Raw genomic sequence first — 21,015 nt, 5'->3', positions numbered from 1 at the left:
GTAGTGTCAGGTCCAACAGTAGGCACGGGCAAGGTTCACGGAGCACGGAGTGGTTGCAGCCAGTAGAGACGTTGCTTCCACGCCTGGCTGTTGCTCCTGACTGGCTTTTATAGCCAGGCATGGTATTCAGCCAGCTGCTGGGGCTCCATCCTGAAGCTACTCATCATCACCCTCCAGCAGCTGGCGTTGGCTCAGGAGACGAGCACTGCGCCGTCTCTCCTGCAGCTCCAGTCTCTGGCGCTGTCTGCGGCGTTCTCTGGGTGTGGGTGAACCTGGGGGGGTGGAAGCCTCTGGCTGGGCTTCCCCTGTGGTGCTGGCAGTCCCTGACTGAGCTTCCCCTGTGGAAGTCCCTGGCTGCACTTCCCCTGTGGTGCTGGGGCTGGAGAGTACTGATGGCTCTGCTTCAGCTGCTGGCTGTAGGCTCTGATTAGCCAACAGCTGTGGCTCCTGATTACCAGCCTCTGCTGAGTCAGGGCTGGCTGCATGGAGCTCCTCTTCTCCTGAGGAGTCTTGGCTGGCTACACGAAGCCCCTCTCCTCCTGAGGAGGAGTCCTCACTCTCACTGAGCCCAGGCTGGACCATCCCCTCCCATGACACCATCCCCTCCCTCAGGCCCCCCTCCATTCCGCGGACCGGGTTTCCGGGGGTAGGCCCTGTGGAACTGGCAGATGATGTCCGGAGCATGGAGATTGCTGGCAGGCTCCCAGGATCGGTCTTCCGGGCCATAACCCTTCCAGTCGACTAGATATTGCAGCTGTCCCCGGCGGCGGCGGGAGTCCAGGATCTGGGCAACTTCATATTCTTCTTGCCCATCAATAAGCACTGGTGGGGGAGGAAGTGGCTTGGGTCTCTGTGGGTCCAGGGGCAAGGCAGGAATGAGGAGAGATCGATGGAAGACCGGGTGGATCGGGAGCGTAGGAGGCAAGTGCAGTCGAAAAGCCACAGAGTTGACCTGGTCCGTGATGGTGAATGGGCCGATAAATCGGGCATCCAGTTTTCGGGATGGTCTCTGGGTCCATATGTGGCGGGTTGAGAGCCAGACCTGATCTCCCACCTTCAAGGGTTCACCGGGTTGGCGCTTCCGGTCTGCAGCCTTTTTGTATGCCTCTTTGGCCTGTTGCAACTGCTCGTTCAAGAGCTGGTGTAGAGACTGGAGTTCTTGGAGGTAGTCATTGGCAGCAGGAACACCAGTGGAGGGGGTGGTGCTGGGGAAGAACCGAGGGTGATATCCATAGTTTGCCATGAAGGGTGTTTGTTGGGTGGACGTGTGCACCGCATTGTTGTAGGCGAATTCGGCCAGGGGGAGTAGGGCCACCCAGTTATCTTGCTGGTAGTTCGTATAGCACCTCAGGTACTGTTCCAGGGTTGCATTAGTGCGTTCAGTTTGCCCATCGGATTGGGGGTGGTGCGCAGAGGACAAGTGGACCTGGGTGCCGAGGAGGGTATGCAGGGCACGCCAGAACCGGGAGGTGAATTGGGCTCCCCGGTCTGTGATCAGATGGTCTGGTATACCATGGAACCTGAAGATGTGTTGTAAGTAGAGCTGTGCAGTAGCCGGGGCTGTAGGAAGTCCGGGACAGGGAACAAAATGAGCCATCTTAGTGAACAGGTCCACCACCACCAGGATACAGGTGTGACCTTTGGAGCAGGGCAGGTCAGTGATAAAGTCCATGGAGATAAATTTCCAGGGCCCCGGAGGTGTAGGCAGGGGCAATAAGAGTCCAGATGGTTTCTCAGGGTGGTCCTTGGCCCGTCTGCAGGTATCACAGGTGCTCACATATCGGGCCACGTCAGATTGAATCCGGGGCCACCAAAACTCCCGGGTCAGTAGGTGGGTGGTTTTGTGACGGCCGAAATGTCCAGCAGGCTTGGCATCATGTGCCAGTTGTAGTACTTCGGTGCGCAATGGGCCTGGGGGAATATAAACCCGACCCCGCTGGGTGAGCAGGCCATGTTCTTCCCCAAATCCAGATGCATTTGGGTGTGAGGACATGTGGAGGTCCTGGAGCTGCTTCTGGGCGAATGAGTCCTGAAATTGTTGCATGCGAATTCTGGCAGAGAGTCCCGGGGTGGTTTGGACGGCTGCAAGAGCTTCTGGAGGTAATATGGTGGTCAGGGGATGTTCCTCTCCAGCCGGTGAAGCGTACTCCGGCTTCCTCGAGAGGGCATCAGCTCGTTTATTCTGGGAGCTGGGCACATAGGTGATTTTAAAGTTGAACCGGGAAAAGAATAAGGACCACCGGATCTGTCTCTGGTTCAGGCGACGAGCTGTCTGGAGGTGTTCCAGATTTCGGTGGTCTGTGAGTACCTGGACCGGGTGTCGTGCCCCCTCAAGGTGGTGCCGCCAAACCTCAAAGGCTGCCTTGATGGCGAGCAATTCCCTCTCCCAGATGGTATAGTTTTTCTCTGCTGGGGTGAGCTGGCGGGAGTAATAGGCGCAGGGTCGCAGAGGGCTTGAGGATGTCTCTCGCTGGGACAGTACAGCCCCAATCGCGGTGCTAGAAGCGTCCGCTTCCACAGTGAATGGCAGCTGGGGGTCTGGGTATCGCAAGACCGGTCCAGCAGTGAAGCAGCCCTTCAGGGCTTGGAAAGCTTGGTCTGCTTCAGGAGTCCATTGGAATGGCACCCGGGGCCACAGTAGCTGCGTCAGTGGTACAGTGGTCTCGGCAAAGCCAGGGATAAACTGGCGATAATAATTGGCGAAGCCCAGAAAACGCTGCACATCCTTTCGGGAACGGGGGGCTTGCCAAGTCTGTACGGCCTCAACCTTCCTGGGGTCCATCTGAATCCCCTGGGGTGAAATTACATGGCCAAGGAATTCCACCGTCCGGAGGTGGAAGGCACACTTTTCCAACTTGGCAAACAGACCATGTTGCCGTAGTCGCTGAAGCACGGTTCGTACATGCTGTGGGTGGTCTGCAGGATCCCGGGAATAAATCAAGATGTCATCCAAATAAATTATGACAAACTGATCCAGGAGGTTGCGAAAGATGTCGTTCATGAACCTCTGGAACACAGCTGGTGCATTGGTCAGCCCGAACGGCATTACAAGGTACTCATACTGTCCATATCGAGTACTGAAAGCTGTCTTCCACTCATCGCCTTTCCGGATACGCACTAGGTTATATGCCCCCCGAAGATCAAGTTTGGTATAGATCTGGGCTCCCTTCAATTGCTCTAGCAGGTCGGCGATCAGGGGAAGTGGGTACCTGTCTCGGACAGTGATTTTATTCAGGGCCCGGTAATCGTTGCATAACCGGAGTTCCCCATTTTTCTTTTTGACGAATAATACAGGAGCGGAGGTGGGCGAGGTGGACAGGCGGATGAACCCCCGCTGCAGGTTTTTGGCAGGAAAATCCCTGAGTGCAGTCAGCTCAGGCTCTGTCAGTGAATACAGGGGTGAGCCTGGAAGCAGGTCAATGGCGCAGTCATATGGCCGGTGGGGGGGAAGTTGGTCCGCTCCCTTCTCCTCAAACACATCCTGGAAGTCCATATACAGTTTGGGCAGGGTGGACGAGGTTGGTGCAGCTGTGACCGTGGCCAGGACCGTAGGCTGGGTCAGGTGCGGACATGGGTCCCGAAATTGGAGGTCCAGTTGGCCCCACCTGATGATGGGGTCGTGGAGGCTGAGCCAGGAAAGTCCCAAGATGAGGGGGAACCGAGGTGTACTCGCAACGTCGAAGCAGAGCTTCTCCTGATGCTGCTGGATTCGTAGCGTGAGTGGCTGGGTCTCTTTGACCACTGGGCCAGAGCATAGCGGGCGCCCGTCAATGGCTTCAACTATGGTGGGTGCCTCCTTGGACTGAAGAGGAATTTTGTGCTGGGATGCGAAGTGAGCATCTATGAAACAGTGGGAGGCTCCCGAATCTATCATGGCATACACAAACAGGACCCGGCTGTCGGGTAAGCAAAGCTTCACTGGCACCAAGAAAGGTTCAGGATGGTCGTCGGAGGCATTGGCCACCCCAACCAGTTGCTTTACAAGAGGCTGCTCTCGCCCTGTAGCGGAGATTTTCTTCTTTGCAGGGCAGCTGTTGGCATAGTGGCCTGCCTCACCGCAGTACCAACAGAGGTGGTGGGCCTGGCGTCGCTCCTTTTCCTCTGGGGGCAGGGGGGGCGAGGCCCCCCTAACTGCACAGGCTTACCCCTGTCTTCAGGTGAGGCTCTGGACGGAGGCCAATGGCGCAATGCATGGGCTGTTTTCCTGCTCTCCAGTCTCCCCTCGATTCGTAGGCATAGGAGAATAAGAGCCTGCAGATCCACCGGCCGTTCCGATCGAGCCACTTCATCAAGAACTTCGTCGGACAGCCCTTCCAGGTACTGATCCACTAGGGCTGCCTCGTTCCAGTTCAGGTCCTGAGCCAGTAGCTGGAATTCTGTGGTATACTGAGCCACAGTCCCATTTCCCTGGGTGAGGGCACGGATTTTCTGGTTTGCTTTGATGGCTTTCAGAGGGTTGGCAAAGACGGCGGTAATGTGAGCCACGAAGTTTGGAAAGTCCCCCAGCAGAGGGGATTTAGCCAGTAGCAAGGGTGTGCCCCATCTTGCTGCCTGCCCCTTTAACAGGCTGAGGATGAAGCCAACTTTGACTTTATCCGTGGGAAAGTCTCTGGCCCGGAGTTCAATGTACAACTGGCACTGGGCAAGAAACGCTGGGAATTCTTCCACATTGCCCTCAAAACTGTCAGGAGGCCTCACTGGGCATTTTGCAGGCAGAGGTGCAGCAGGGGCAACAAGAAGAGTAGCAATCTGCTGGTGCAAAGTCACCAGTGCTTGGGTTAATTGCAGCACCTGGTCCTGCAGCATTGCCAGGCTTCCCGGGGTGGGCATCACTGCGTCCATGCCGGGAAGTGTGGTGGAAGCAATCTGTCACGGGCTGGGCCAGCCCAAGCAGGGTGGTGCAGGTCCAAACCTTGATACCAAGTCCAGAGGGAGTTTCAGGAGCCAAAAGCCAAGTCAAAGCAGTGGTCAGAGCACAAGCTAATGCCAGAGTTGAGTCCAGAGTCCAAGAGCAAGGTCAGGCACAGTCCAAGGTCAGTTACCGGTAGTGTCAGGTCCAACAGTAGGCACGGGCAAGGTTCACGGAGCACGGAGTGGTTGCAGCCAGTAGAGACGTTGCTTCCACGCCTGGCTGTTGCTCCTGACTGGCTTTTATAGCCAGGCATGGTATTCAGCCAGCTGCTGGGGCTCCATCCTGAAGCTACTCATCATCACCCTCCAGCAGCTGGCGTTGGCTCAGGAGATGAGCACTGCGCCGTCTCTCCTGCAGCTCCAGTCTCTGGCGCTGTCTGCGGCATTCTCTGGGTGTGGGTGAACCTGGGGGGGTGGAAGCCTCTGGCTGGGCTTCCCCTGTGGTGCTGGCAGTCCCTGACTGAGCTTCCCCTGTGGAAGTCCCTGGCTGCACTTCCCCTGTGGTGCGGGGGCTGGAGAGTACTGATGGCTCTGCTTCAGCTGCTGGCTGTAGGCTCTGATTAGCCAACAGCTGTGGCTCCTGATTACCAGCCTCTGCTGAGTCAGGGCTGGCTGCATGTAGCTCCTCTTCTCCTGAGGAGTCCTGGCTGGCTACACGAAGCCCCTCTCCTCCTGAGGAGGAGTCCTCACTCTCACTGAGCCCAGGCTGGACCATGACAGCTGCCTGGGTTTCCAGGGGAACTAGAGAGCATGCTCAGCTGGCCACACCTAGCTGGGCTCACCGGCCAGTGCATCTCCCTCCTGAAAGTCCTTTAGGAGAGAACAGGCAGAGCAAAAGTTACACGAGCGCCTACCTGCCTACGCCTCAATGGGGCTCAGGACTGCTCTGACTACGTATTACCTGGACATAAACTCTCTAATACAGTCTTCATAAGTAGAACTACCAGAATATTTGGATATGAAGTTAAAATCTAAATTTTATAACTTTGAAAACATGAACTATTTCATAACATATCAGAAATAAATAATAAATAAATTTATGCTCAAATTATTTACATTTAAACGAAAACATGTAAAAATGTTAAATGTCTAAAGTACACAATAGAATCATCAGTACCTAATGCTATCAATTGTCTTACATGAAAATGTTAATACCACAAGTGTTGTGTAAAATCATCTTTTGTTTTGCTGAGTCCAAAATAAAAGCCCCCAGACGTTTTCACGCTGTTCATTTTGAATGAGGAAAACCTGCCAAGAAACATTCGTCTCATTCTAGAACAAACAAACATGTTTTAGAGGTGCCCTCCCCCCTCCCCCTAGTCTTTCCATTGGAAAAAAGTCCTCAGAATTTTTCATGCTATATGTGTTTAGTGAGAAAACATTGTCTGAAAAAGCATTTTACTCATTCCTAGAAAAGAAAAGATTCCACAGGAGCTTTTTCCAGTGCTCTCCCAAATTTCCCAACTTCTTAATTAGAAAAATCGTGACAAAGGCCATTATTTCCCCCCGAGCCTTCACATCCCAGTCCAAAGGTATTTGCACATTTGTATTTGCAGTGGAGGGAACAATGAACAAACTACTGCAGCCCATCTGAAAAGTGTACCTAGACACAAGCCGGTCTCATTTACACATTACATTGTTAGCTGTATAATTAAAAATATGCAGTGGGCAGATCAGCCCTCCATTTAATGCATCTGAATCACATCTGGTGCTAACCACATCTGGTGGTTGGAAAGAGTTAATTGTAAATAACTCCCATACATGAAGGCAAAAAGCATTTCCATTTCAAAAACTTTGCTAACTAAAATCCATGAAATTAATTTCTCCATTAAATTAAGCATTATTTATGTTGAACATGTTTTTGTTCGCATGCAATATCAGCTTTCTGAAGCTTCCCCATATGTTTGGAGCTTATTATGAACACCTGACTACACAAGCTAAGAATAATTGATTACACCTAGCTAACAATTAGTGATTGCTTTATATTTTTTAAATATTTGGTTATTTGAAATAGGAATCTGCAACTGGCAGGAAGTATAAATCTTTATCACCACCAGTCAAGCATTTTGGTAATGATAAATATTAAAAGAAAAAAAATTAGCTTATTTTTAAAAATGAGTAAAAGTTTCCGATAGACGAAACAAAAAATGCTGCATTAGGTCCCTTTAAACCAGATAATTCATTCGAGATTTATTCGGATTTTGTTCCACTTTGACTCCAAGGTGTTGAGATGCTTAGCATTTTAAACCAAATCAGACTATCAAGCTTAAAATCCACTAAACCATAACAAGCTTAGCTGCAGCAATTAAAAGTAAATTTTTGCAATAACACCTCTGAAAAGCATCTCCAGGCACCAGCCAGAAGCACTGAAAAGGAGGGAGAAGAGTGGCAGCTCACACAAACCCATTTAGCATCATGTAACCTGCGCTGCAGGTAAAAGTTATTGGGGGTGGGTGGGTGGGGGGGGGTTAAAGCACAGGGCCTACTCCTCCTCCCTTATTCTCCAGGTTTCTTTTGGCTCAAGAGAGGAGGGATTCATTCTTGACCCTTTTAAAGGCATCCCTGCATCTTTCACTGAACTACGGCCCATCTTCCTGAGCTTTTAATCTATAAGGTCTGACATTTATTTCATTTTATTTATTTATTTATTTTATTTACTTTGTTTATGTGAGATGTGTATGTGCTGCCATGTCGCAACCAATTTATGGCAGTCCCAGCAAGGAGTTTCCAGGGCAATTGAGAACCAGAGTTGGTTTGCCGTTGCTGATCCATCTTAGTTTCCAAGATCTGGCAAGAGAGGGCTATGCCATGCCACCTTCCCACCTTATTTACAGTCCACCTTTATTGCTGATATTCAAGGTGGATTACAGCATATAAACAGTGCAAGCAGACAGCACAAGACCACCACTGAAAAATTCAATAGGACTAGGAATTAGGGAATTAGTGAGCAATATGAGCAACAAACTAAGGCTAGGTATACTATACACAGTGCAGACAGCAGCAGTCTCTTAAATGTCTACAGTAAAGCATGCACATCATAGAGACTGGGGAGCCTTCGGTTGAGACAGTCAGAACAGTGACAATAAGTTGACACAGTGAGGAATGAATGGTAAGCCCTTCATAAGGAGGGTGCAAGACTTCCCTGTCCTTCAGTAGGTGGTCATGCAAATAATTTTGCAAATGTTGCTGCTGAGAAGATCTCTCAGATATGTTCCAACATGGATGCTGGTTGTCAAATAGCGAAGACACTAGAAATGTCCATTACACCCTCTGGTCTTTCTAAGGATCATTCCAATGTGGTCACTGAAATGGATGTCAACAGGATTTTGCAAGATTTGGGTCCAACTGCACCTCAGAGACTAGCTGGACTTCAGGAGTGTGAGCTCACATGGCTGATAACATGGCTGCCAAACTTGCAGAGAAAGAAAACATGGACTATGAGAATGAGGGGCCGATCAACATGGGGATTTCAATGAAGAAGTGATAACACCGGGGGCTCACCTGAGTAGGACAGATCAAACAAAGGTACAAGGCTACAAGTGGCTATATACCAATGCCTGAAGAATGGGTAATAAGAAGGAAGAGCTTGAGCTTCTCTTGCAAACAGAGGGCTACGATATAGTAGGAATGACTGAGACTTGGTGGGATGATTCCCAGGACTGGGATGTGGTAGTGGATGGGTACAAGTTGTTCAAGAAAAACTGGAAAGGTAGAAGAGGGTGCAGAGTGGCATTGTATGTGAGGAGAGGGCTTGATTGTCAGCAAGTTCTGGAGAATGTGGTTGACAGCCCAGTGGAAAGTATGAGGGTGGAAATAAAGGGAGGAAGGACAAACGGTATTGTTGTTGGTGTCTGCTACAGACTGCCTGACCAGGGAGAGGAAATGGATGCTGCCCTCCTTGAACAGATTGGTAAAGTATCCAGACATCAGAACCTTATAATGATGGGTGACTTCAACTTCCCCGATGTGCGTTGGGAGACAAGCTCAGCAAAGCGACAAGAATCACAATACAGGAAATTCAGTTACAAATCCCTGGGCTGGATGATGTGCACCCAAGAGTGCTCAAAAAACTTCCTACAGAACGGGCAGAGCCTCTGTCCATCAACTTCAAGGCCTCCTGGAGGACTGGGGATGTGTCACAAGATTGGAGAAGAGCGAATGTTATCCCAATCTTTAAGAAAGGGAAGGATGACCTGGGAAACTACAGGCCGGTCAGTCTGACTTCTGCTGCTGGGAAGATATTAGAGCAGATTTTAAAGGGATCGATCTGTAAGCATCTGAAGGACCACTTAGTGATCTGGGAAAGTCAACATGGTTTTGTCCCCAAAAGATCTTGTCAGGCCAACCTGGTTTCCTTCTTTGATTGAGTGATGAGCTTACTGGATCGTAGGAACTCTATGAACGTGATTTACCTGGATTTCAGTTAAGCTTTTGATAAGGTTCCCCATGAGATTCTAATGGGTAAACTGGAAAACTGTGGACTGGACTATAGAACAGTTCAGTGGATAGGGAACTGGTTAGAGGACCGCATCCAAAGAGTGGTGGTCCATGGCATTTCATCAGTTTGGAGGGAGGTGTCCAGTGGTGTGCCACAGGGCCCAGTTTTGGGCCCGGTACTTTTCAATATTTTTATCAATGATCTAGATGAAGGGGTAAATGGCCTACTCAATAAAATTTGCTGATGATACCAAATTGAGATGAGTGGCAAACACCCAAGAAGATAGTGTTTAAATTCAACAAGACCTGAATACTCTGGGGAAGTGGGCAGTTGTGAACAGGATGCAATTCAACATAGATAAGTGTACAGTATTACATTAAATGTGAAGCACAAATACAGGATGGGGGATACACTTCTGGATTGTAGTGTATGCAAAAGAGATCTTGGAGTAAAAGTGGACTGTAAACTAAATATGAACAGTCAGTGTGATGCAGTGACAAAAAAGGCAAACTCAGTCTTGGGTTGTATGAAAAGGGCCATTGCATCAAAATCGCATGAGGTCATAGTCCCTCTCTATTTGGCCTTGATCAGGCCATACCTGGAGCAGTGTGTGCAGTTCTGGAGGCCTCACTACAAAAAAGGGATGTGGACAAAATTGAGAGGGAGCAGAAGAGAGCAACGAGAATGATCAGGGGTCTGGAGACTGAGCCCTACGCAGAAAGGCTGAGGGCTTTGGGAAAGTTTAGTTTGCAGGAGATTGAGGGGGGACATGATTGCTCTCTTTAAATATCTGAAAGGCTGTCATTTGGAAGAGGGCAAGGAGCTGTTCCAGTTGGCAACAGAGGATAGGACTCGAAGCAACGGGCTTAAATTACATGCAGAAAGCACCGTCTGGATATTAGGGAAAACTTTTTCTTGGTCAGAGTAGTTCAAAGGTGGAATCAGCTGCCTAGGGAGGTGGTGAGCTCCCCTTCACTGGCAGTCTTCAAGAAGAGGCTGGATGAATATTTGTCAGGGATGCTTTAGGCTCATCCTGCATTGGGCAGGGGGTTGGACTAGAAGGTCTGTATGGCCCTTCCAACTCTGTGATTCTGTAATTCCGTGACATTACTTACCATCTGCCCTCAAATTATTCCAGGCAACTCGGTCTATTGTCCTCTTGATTTGCACCACTAGTGTGTGTTCAATTGAAATTTTTAAGGGCAATATTTCAACTCTCAAGCTCTCTCTCTAATGCAAGCTTGCATCTAGAGTAGAGATGGGCACGATCCCAAAAAAAATAATGCTCCAGCTGATCGTGGATCGGCGCCAACGACGATCCCGCATTAACAATCCACACTGATCATCTCCCGTTCCCGAGCCGTGGATCGTGGATCATGGATGCCAAAGCGGGGCACGCTGGTATTCCCAGCTATGTGGGAAGGTGGGTGGTGGTGGCGGCCACCGGGCCTGGCAGGCACGGGGAGGAAGTGATGAGCCGCCTCCCCTCAGATCCTGTTCAGTAACACAGGAGGTCTGTGTTTGGCCATCAGAGCTGCCTATCAGGGTTTGCATGGATGAGATTGGAGTGCCCGTGGCTATAGAACACCCCCTTCCCCCTCCCTCCCCTGGGTGTCTTCTCCCAACTTGTGACTGCTTTGCTGCTCCGTGGTTGGAAGGAAGCCCTGCTGATCAAGGAAAGCTGGGCTTCCATTTGGGTTTCCAGAGCGACAGAAGGAGGGCAAACAGAGCTCAGGCTTTCCCCTGGCTCCGCTGCCAGGGGAATAGATTGCTGGTGCCTGAGTGTCTGGATCCCCGATCCGAGCCCGAACGCAACGATCCAGGCCTCTCCCAATCACTGGATCGTTGGCCATGGACGATCACGATCCGCTGGGTCATGATTGCGCAATCGCTATTATCGTGGTTTTTTTTCGATCATAATGCGGATCGTGCCCATCTCTAATCTAGAGTCTTGCCTTGTTAAAGTGGAGGCTAGGGTAACCCTTGCATCAGTTAATTTTTGGCTCAAGTTAAATTATATCCCACAGGGTCTGACCTCTAATCCTTCAAGATAAGTAGTGTACCATAAGCAGTTGACTTTAGGACTTTCTTTTCAAACTGTCTTAGAGATGTGCTTTGACCAAGTTAAAGCAATGGTTAAAAAAATATTGTTTGATATCAAGTGACAGGAAGATATTACTGGTGCTCCAAATTTTATGATTCTAGAAAATCTTAGATTTACTGTAGCTATGGCCTCCTATCTCACTTTGTTGGAGATTCCGGGCCAACGGAGGGCATTCTCCCAGGCAAGATGGTGAGCTCGCGCCTCCGTGGTGTTAGAGGGGAGATATAAAAAGATCCCCATGCAGGAGAGACTCTGCCCTTGTGGTGCCAGCAAGGTGCTGTTTTTATCACACACACACACACACACACACACACACACACACACACACACACACACCAATTACAATCTGTTGTGCAAAATTTTTTGTGGTGGCCTGCAAAATCTGTCAGGACATTATGCATACTGAAATTTTAACATCTTTTAAAATGATACTGTCCTTGTATGTTGGATATTTTGGTTGATCTTTTATCTGGATTTTGTAAGTTTTGTGATTTGTGCTGATCATTTACTGAATAAATTTGACTGATTGTTCATGAGAGAGAGAGAGAGAGAGAGAGAGAGAGAGAGAGAAATGGGAAAAAGAAGGACCTGGAGGAAGCTTGCAAGGTGAGCAGCAGCCTAGGCAGACAGGATCTCCTCCACCCACTCTTGCTGCTCTCATAGGGTATCGGCCCATCGAACTCCTGCCTTCTTGGGCCATGAATGGAGCACTGGTTAGTGGGAGAGAAGAGGAAGGGGGCGGCTTACTTTTACCAGCTGATACCTCGGCTTTCTCCAGACACAGCCCCACCAGCCCTTCCTTGCAGGAGGACACCTGGGCCTTGCAATTCCCTGCCAGCTTGCTCACTCCCAGTTCATCCAGCTTTGCCTTCTCTGAGTCACTCACACATACTCACCCTAGGTTTCTTTTGAGGGATGCCCAAAGGGGCCTTCCACTTGTTATGCTCCTTTTCATCCTTCCCCCCAGTTGTGTAAGGAAGGTCAGTATTATTGTCCCATTATTGCAGGTGGTAGGGCTGAAGCCGATTGAGCCTTCCTGACTTCACTTGGCACATTCTTAGGTAGAGGCAGCTGTGAACAGAAGACTTTCGAGTTTGCAAGCTGCAGCTGCTGTTAGCTCTAGGCCCTTTTCACACTGCTTACCTGCTGCCGGAACGTCGCAAAATATCGCACAAAAACCATATCCGCGTTTTTGCGCGATATTTTGCGACGTTCCGGCAGCAGGTAAGCAGTGTGAAAAGGGCCCTAGTAGGGAAAAGGGTATGCAACATGGGGGCCCTTCTTTTATATACCAGCAGGGGTGCCTCAGGCCCCTACTAGGGAATGTTGTACAGAAGGGACAGAAAAGGTCTGGAGTGTGATAGTATTCTGGGCATTATCCCGAATATCATTTCTCTCAGTTGCTTCAGTTACAGTTTGACTGTTAAGAAATGGCAAATATTGTGAGTATCGACACTTCTTTTTGAATGGCAGAAACTTTGGGGGGGAGGGGAAATGCAATAGGTCTTAATCACTGCAAGATTACTGGGAACCCAGCCTTCAGACGGAGATACGCCGGCTTTTTTGGCTAATTTACAAACTGTATCAGAATAGCACAGCTCAGGTAAGATCCAGAAATAGCGGTCAACTAACCAAAGACATTCCAGTGAACAGAGGTGTTCGCCAAAGATGCCTTTTGGCCCCTTTTCTTTTTAATTTATATATAAACGACATTGAAAGTAACCTTTCAGGCAAACACTTCCATCCCCCTCACCTATCTCAGACTTCTATTTCTAATTTGTTTTATGCAGATGATGCTGTACTGATTTCACGATCTCATATGGAGTTAAAATGTTTACTAGATGCATTCGTACTTTACTGCTCTCAAGAGTTTTTGGATATAAACTATCAAAAGACCAAAGTTATGACATTTTGTAAAGGTGTCCCACCATGTCACCTCTCATGGAACATGGATGGCTACTTAATTGAGCAGGTCAATGCATTTTGGTACCTGGGCGGTCTTTTTTCTTATAACATGTTATGGACAAGCAATATGACTGCTGCCATGAAGTTGGCATCTATACACTCAGTGTCAGGCCTGGCTAGAGGACTCTCTCAGACTCTCTACTTCATCAGACACAGCTGTATAAGTTGAAGGTCTTTATTAGGGATCCATACTAGTAAAGCACAAGTACAGAGTAATTGCCTGGAATGCCAAAGCCAAGTCTTCCCCGAGAGGTCATACCTCCTGTACCCTCCCCCCCCAGTCCAAACAACAGTCAGTTGAAGTTGGCGCAAAAGCCCTGAAAGAGATGCAGAGCTGAAGTTCCCAAGGTCCATTCCCACACCGCTGCAGCTGCACTGATGACACCACTCGGCCCAAACAAAGCAAGGTACAGTGAAGGAGGAAGCTACCCCACTACGCATCCTCCCAGCAGCAATACAGGCTGGCTTGTCTGCCTGGCCCTCAGCAGCCCTCCGGAGATTCTTTCGGATATCAGAAGGCGAATACCTGCAAGCCGCCATCCAGGCATTTAAAACAAAGGTAGTTCCGTTACCATTATTTGGGGTACCCTAGACAATTGCCAAAGTAAACGAGAAATATGATTCCTGTTTAATTTCTTTTTCTGTGCTCCATATCTAGTTTACCAAAGTGTATCACTGGTCCAGCTATTCGGCTGGAATTTGAGGAACCGTCATTAGATGCCAAAGCCTGGATTGCCACGCTTATTTTTAGACTAAAAAATTTTCTTTCCCCAGAGAAGAGTATTTACATCTATTTGTTAAAGATGGTTTTCAGAATTCTTGGCAAAAACTAGTCTATGACAGATTAGAGAGACTGAGTTTATCTGTTGAGACCTTAAAACAAGTGGAATACGTCTCTGCATGTAAACAGATTAAATCCACACTGTTACACTTCGATAAATGGAGCACCAGCTGTAGAGCACGAAGGGAATGCTCTTTGCACTGTCTGGGTCTCCCTCTTCCAAAGATCTTACCTGCTTACTGTAAATTTTTAACTGTTCCCAAATACAGAATACTTTTTACTAAGGCTTGATTAAATGTTCTGCCACTGGGGGAATTAGCAGGCAGGTTTTTAGGGATTCCCTTTTCTGACCATTTCTGTGATTGCAAACCAGGGAATCTAGATACTATTTGGCACTGTAAGAAGCAGGTACTCGCCAGAGATAGATGGATCTCAGTACACATCCAGAAGTGGGGGCGTTTTTCAAAACAAGAAGTAGTTACAAAACTTTTAGCTGATACTGACTTGAGTATAACTCTGGCTGTGGAAATTTTTTTATCCAGGGCTGGATCAATGGGGGGGTGGGGGTAGTCTACCCACGGCACCGCCAAAGAGGGGGCGCCGGGTGCAGCTGCCAGCCACTGGGAGTACACCAGCAGCAGCGCAGGAAGCTGAGCGGAGGGGGGGGAGGCCGCCCATGGCATTCACCTGCCCCGCAGGACAGGGAGCACGCAGCAAGCCAGCCGCCCCCTCAGCGGGGCAGGCGAATGGCATGGGTGGCCTCCCAGCCGCCTGCGCTGCCACTGCCAGCTCCATGGTGCACCATGTGCCGGGGTAGCCGGCTTGCCGCACTGGCGGCATGCTCCACCCTGCATGATGATGTTACAGAAATGACATCATCACGCAGCGCCGGGAGCACGTGCACAGTGCACCCACGTGGGGAGCCGGACTTGGGTTGCCCTGGGCAGCAGCACCCCTAGATCTGGCTGTTTTTATCTATGGTTTTTAGTGATTTTTTTTCTCCTAATGACATATTTTATATCTTGTATTTAGCATTTTGGTTATTTGGTTAACCATTTTATTGAATTGTATCATTCTGTATTCTGAATTACTGAACCTATCTGCTTATGACCTGTTGGTCTGTGAGCATGAAAAAAAGGACAGGAGATACCCTTCAAAGTTCAAAATGGGGTAGAGAAACAATTTATTTTGCAGTTCAATTTGTTATTTTGCAGTTCAGTTCAATTTGTTATTTTGCAGTTCAATTCTGATACAACCATAGAAAGAGAAAGGGAGCTTTGAACTGGGTTCTCTCCAGTAATCTGACTCGGAGGCAGCAGATTTGCTGTCTATTCTAACAGTTTTGCTCTGCTTGCTTGTCTGTAAATAAATCCAAGAGTCTGGGGAGCCTTCAATATTCTCATGTCAGGGAAACTCAGCTTCACAGTGCTGCCCCTGGAATTTCTCATCACTCAGGGAAATGGGGAGCAGAAAGGTGTATGGGACTTGTTTCATGCTTAGCATTTTGTTTATGCCAACCATTAAATCAAGACTGTTTATTGACGGTATGACTATATGAGGATGCGCAGGCGGAATACGGTTTCATTGTAATGTAATTCAGAACCACACCAATTTACATCCTGAGAACTAAGCTGAGAGAGCAGCCCCTAGAAATCATTCTCCATTCCCAAGGACACAACACAGAGATAAATTATGATGAACTGAAACTAATAACTAGTTTTCGGTGTTTTCTTACCAAGAGGTGGTCCGTGTGTTATAAGAATATCGATTCCGTCTGGAATGAGATTCCATTTCTCTAAGAGTGCTTGGCCTCGTGGAAGATTGAAGCCCCAGCCATAAAACCAAGGTTGCCTGCCAAAAACAAGACATACAATCTTCAGTACTACGCACACATCTGGTGAGTCAACTAAGATCAACCACTTAGGGGATATTTTTGTGTAAAATGGTGGTGTGGAAATCCAAAATGCACACTTTCACCTATGACAAATAATACCATACCATCAACACAACTGACATGTAGTACAATCTTCATGATTTACCACATGATAAAAACAGCCATTACAGGTATTGGTATTAAAGAGTGCAAATAATCTCCCTGGGGCTGCTTATGGAAGCACGGGCAATATAACCTGGGGAATGAAGTGACAAGCACACAGGTCTAGTTTTTCTGGAAACATACAGAGGCAAGGCTGTTGTGATTAGTGCACAATTTGTAACGTCTTCTGGAAAATGCTTCGGATGGCAATCAATCCCCTACGCTAGCATGATGTAGTGACAGGACCAAACAAGATGAGACAAGCGGCTGCAGTGCCATTTTAAAGAGTTTTGCCAACTCTTTTAATCTGTGCTTTAAGACCTGATACTGGTGAGGACCACCTTGAAGAGGACGAATGGGGCTGCCAGGCTCCCCGCCTGAAAAGGGGTGTGGGGGTGCTGGAGGGTGTGGGGGTGCAGATCCTCCTCTCCTGGTGAGCAGAGGCAGGCTGGTGCGCACTGTATGCAGGCTCCGCAGGCCTGATGGCGCCACTTCTGGTTTAAAACAGAAACTACAGCAACTCAGCAGGCTCCAAACATAGCATTTGCACTGTGGTTGGGGCCAATTCTTAGAGAACTGGCTCCAATGAGGCACCATATCTTCCAGTTTAAACCAGAGAGACGCCTGCAGAGCCTGTGCAGTGTGCTTTGGCCTGCCTCTGTTCACCTTCTGCCACCCACTCCACCCACCAGCAGGAGGGCAGAGGGTGGGAGCAGGGGACCTGTGTGGGGGGAGGAAGGGATGGAGGAAGGGATCTTGTCTCCTCCATTTTTTTACCCAAAATGGAGCTGGGGGCAGTATTAGCCCATATGCCCCCTGATACTGTTTCAGGTTAGGAAAAGTGTCAGGACTGGGGCATTCATCACAGAATGGCTTCCAAAGGGGCCCTAACCCTAACATACCACATCATCATCATCATCATCATCACTATATCTAATTCTCAACCTGGCCAAATCTGTAGATACTTAAATCCAGAGACTGGAGCCATGAATGGACAAGGCAGATCTTTCTACAAACCATAAACAACAAAGCTCCAGGTTTGAAGAAAAATCTGAAATAGTACATTAAGGGATTAACATTCCCCCCTGCAAAATAACAGAAGCAGCGCTAGTATCTGTAAGAAATTCAGAGGCCGTTAGGCTTGCCAGTCCCCCAGTGGGGGCAGGAGATACCCCGCTCTCACCCTCCACCCCTGCCCCCGCTTACCTGGCTGGCATGGGGAAATGCATGGGAATGTGTTTCCCGGGGCCTTCCAGGCCCATTTGGGGCCTAATTTGGCCTGCTGTGAAGAGCAGGAGCTCTCCAGGGCCCTCCTGACAGTACTCCCGTGCTCTGCAGTGGGCCAAATCAGGCTCATTTGGGACTCAAATTGCCCCACTGCAAAGTACAGGAGCACTCCCAGGGCAGCACGAGGTCCTGCGTGATGACGTCTGTTCCCGGAAGTGACATCATTGTGCAGCCCAGGAGCACATGCATGAAGACCTCAATAAAGGTGAGGGCCAGATCTCCTTCCTCCTGCCTGGAGGGTGAGGGAACCTGGCAACCCTCGTGGCCATTGCGGCTGTTGCTAGACAAGGCTAAAGCTCAATATGAACTTAGGCTAGTGAGAGATGCTAAACACAACAAAAAAGTTTCTTTGGTTATGTTCAGAGCAAGAAAAAATCTAGGAAGTGATAGGTCTACTGCAGGAAAATGAAAGTGAGATTTTAATAGGGCAGAACTGCTCAATTCCTACTTTGCCTCGGTCTTCTTTTGCAAGGGGAACTATGCTCAATCTGCCAAAAAGAAAACACTTGAGGAAGGAAGGGAATTGCAGGTTAGGACAGTCAAGGGTTAGTATATAAACACCTAGCTTCTTTAAATTAAATCAAGTCCTTAGGGCCAGATGAATTGCATCCTAGTGTACTAAAGCAACTTGCTAATATAACTATAGAACCCCTGTCTATCATCTCTGAGAATTCTTGGAGAATAGGTGAGGTGCCAAAAGATTCGAGGTGGGGAAATGTTGTCCCTATCTTCAAGAAGGGGGGAAAGGAGGACCAGGTAACTATTAACACATCAGCTTGATGTCCATACCTGGAAAGATCTTGGAACAAATCATCAAACAGTTAATCTCTGAGCATTTAGGAAAAACAGCTATGATTACTAAGAGCCAGCACAATTTTCCTCAAGAACAAATCATATCCGACTAACCATCTCCTTTTTTGATAGACTTACATCATCAGGGGAATGAGGTAGACATAGTTTATCTTGATTTCAGTAAAGCTTTTGGAAAGGTTCCACATAATATTCTTGTTGACAAGAATGGTAAAATGTGGTTTGGATCCTACTACTGTTAGGTGGATTTGTAAGTGGTTGACAGATCATACCCAAAGAGTGCTTGTAAATAGTTTGTAAATAGTTTCTCATCCTCTTGGAGAGGAGTGACAAGTGCAATGCCTCAGGGATCTGTCCTGGACCCTTGTGTTATTGAACATATTTATAAATAACTTGGATGAAGGCATAGAGGGGATGCTCATTAAATTTGCAGATGATACTAAATTGGGAGAGGTTTCAAACAGAATCAAGATTCAAGGAAATCTTGCCAGGCTGAAAAATTGGGCTAAACTAACAAAATGAATTCCAGCAGCAATAAATGCAACGTTCTGCATTTATGTAGGAAAAATCAAAGGCATAATTACAGGATGAGAAGACTTGTCTTGGCAGTAGTAGATGTGAAAAGGGTCTAAGGGTCTTAATTAGGGATGTGCATTTCGGCTTTCTGAAAGCCGAAAGAAAGCCGAAACAAAAGTGTTTCGGCTTCTTTCAGGTTAGCCGAAACGTTTCAGGCTAAGCCGAAACGTTTCGGCTAGCCGAAAGAAAAAAAGCCGAAACGTTTCGGCTTTAGGCTTTTTCAATGGGAAAAAGCCTCCGACGTCTTCCCGGACGTCTGGGGGAGGCATTTTCCCACCGAATCAGCCCGAAATTGGTGGGGACCTTCCTCTAACCCCTCTCTACAAACCCCCCAAGTTTCAGACCGATTGGACTTTGGGGGGCCATGTTATGGCCCCCCAAAGCAGGTCCCCCTATCCTCCCATGAGAAAGCGAAGGAGCAGCATATTGTTAGCATGCTGCTGCTCATCTTCTTCATTATTTCCTATGGGGAAAAATGAAGAAGCAGGCTTCCTTTGCCAGGGGTGGCATTTTGCATGCAAAATGCCCCCTCATCCTCAGGGGCCCTTCTCCCACCCCTCCTCCCACCCCCCACCAAGGCTCAGCCTGCTCCCACTTGGGGGGGGCCATTTCATGGCCTCCCCAAGTAGGTGCTCTAATCTCATTCTCTACCACTGACAGCTGGGGGAGGCTTGTCTTGCCAGGGGTGGCATTTTGCATGCAAAATGCCCCCCAACCCTCTGGGGCCCTTCTCCCACCCCCCACCAAGGCTCAGACTGCTCCCACTTGGGGGGGCCATTTCATGGCCTCCCCAAGTAGGTGCTCTCAGCCCCCAAAGTCCACCACCTACAGCCCCACACAAACCCAATTCCCCCCCAGCTGCCACACACAGACCCAAATCCCCACATGAGCCCCTCACAGACCCAAATCCACCCCCAGCAGCCCCACACCCATAACCCCAGGAACAGGCTGGTAAAGGCCAGCCCTCTCCCTTTGTTCCCTATGCTGGGAACTTCTAAACTCTCTTTCCCTGGGCAATTCTGCACAGCCCAGGGGTGCCACAATGGAGGGCACACTTCTGAGTGCCAGCTGGTCCCTGTGAAAGAGCACCTGAACCACAGACACCCTCCCTCAAATTCCCCCACCACCTACAGTGATGGCTGGCCAGCCAGCCCCATTGTTCCCTATGATGGGAACCAACTGCACAACAAAGAATAAAACAAGAACAACACAAAATAAAGTTTTTAAAAAATTATTTTCTCCCTTCCAAAGTACAAGTAGGCAAAGCATAATGACACATTACACCAGCAGTCCCCCACACAGAAAAATAACACAACTCACTTAACATCAGAGAATCACAAAGCACGATTCCTGTCAAAAACACTTTATTTCTTGAACAGCTTTAGGTTACACAGCAGGGGGGGACACCAAAGGGCATGGAAGCAGTATCTTACACAAAAATAACACAACTCACTTCACATTAAAGAATCACCCCAAAAAATTGCTGGCAAAAGCACTTTATTTCTGTAACTACTTTAGGTCACACAGTAGGAAGGCACAACAGAGCAGGAAAGCAGTGTACTACACAAAAATAACACAACTCACTTCACATCAGAGAATCACACAAACACAATTGCTGTCAAAAACGGTGAAGTGGGTTGTATTATTTTTTGTAGTACATTGCTATCATGCCCTGTTGTGCCCTCCTACTGTGTAACCTAAAGCTGTTCAAGAAATAAAGTGTTTTTGCCAGGAATTGTGTTTTTGTGATTCTCTGATGTCAGTGGTAGAGATGAGAGCAGAGCACCTACTTGGGGAGGCCATGAAATGCCCCCCCCCAAGTGGGAGCAGGCTGAGCCTTGGTGGGGGGTGGGAGGAAGGGTGGGAGAAGGGCCCCTGAGGGTAAGGGGGCATTTTGCATGCAAAATGCCACCCCTGGCAAAGGAAGCCTGCTTCTTCATTTTTCCCCATAGGAAATAATGAAGAAGATGAGCAGCAGCATGCTAACAATATGCTGCTCCTTCGCTTTCTTATGGGAGGATAGGGGGACCTGCTTTGGGGGGCCATAACATGGCCCCCCAAAGTCCAATCGGTCTGAAACTTGGGGGGTTTGTAGAGAGGGGTTAGAG

At 48.6% G+C, this 21,015-nt stretch overlaps 1 protein-coding gene across 2 annotated transcripts in view; it reads right to left on the bottom strand.

The window, feature by feature from the left end:
- The window catches only part of MPPED1 (metallophosphoesterase domain containing 1), a 158,801-nt gene that overhangs the window by 18,887 nt on the left and 118,899 nt on the right, over positions 1-21,015 (bottom strand). For both annotated transcript variants that reach the window (XM_055000494.1, XM_055000495.1), the window contains one exon: positions 15,935-16,050. In XM_055000494.1, the coding sequence (XP_054856469.1) occupies positions 15,935-16,050 (116 nt within the window). The remainder of the gene's footprint in view (positions 1-15,934; positions 16,051-21,015) is intronic.

This window comes from Eublepharis macularius, chromosome 16 (genome assembly GCF_028583425.1).
Source record: "Eublepharis macularius isolate TG4126 chromosome 16, MPM_Emac_v1.0, whole genome shotgun sequence".
Classification (NCBI taxonomy): domain Eukaryota; kingdom Metazoa; phylum Chordata; class Lepidosauria; order Squamata; family Eublepharidae; genus Eublepharis; species Eublepharis macularius.
This window is presented reverse-complemented; position numbering and strand designations above follow the sequence as displayed.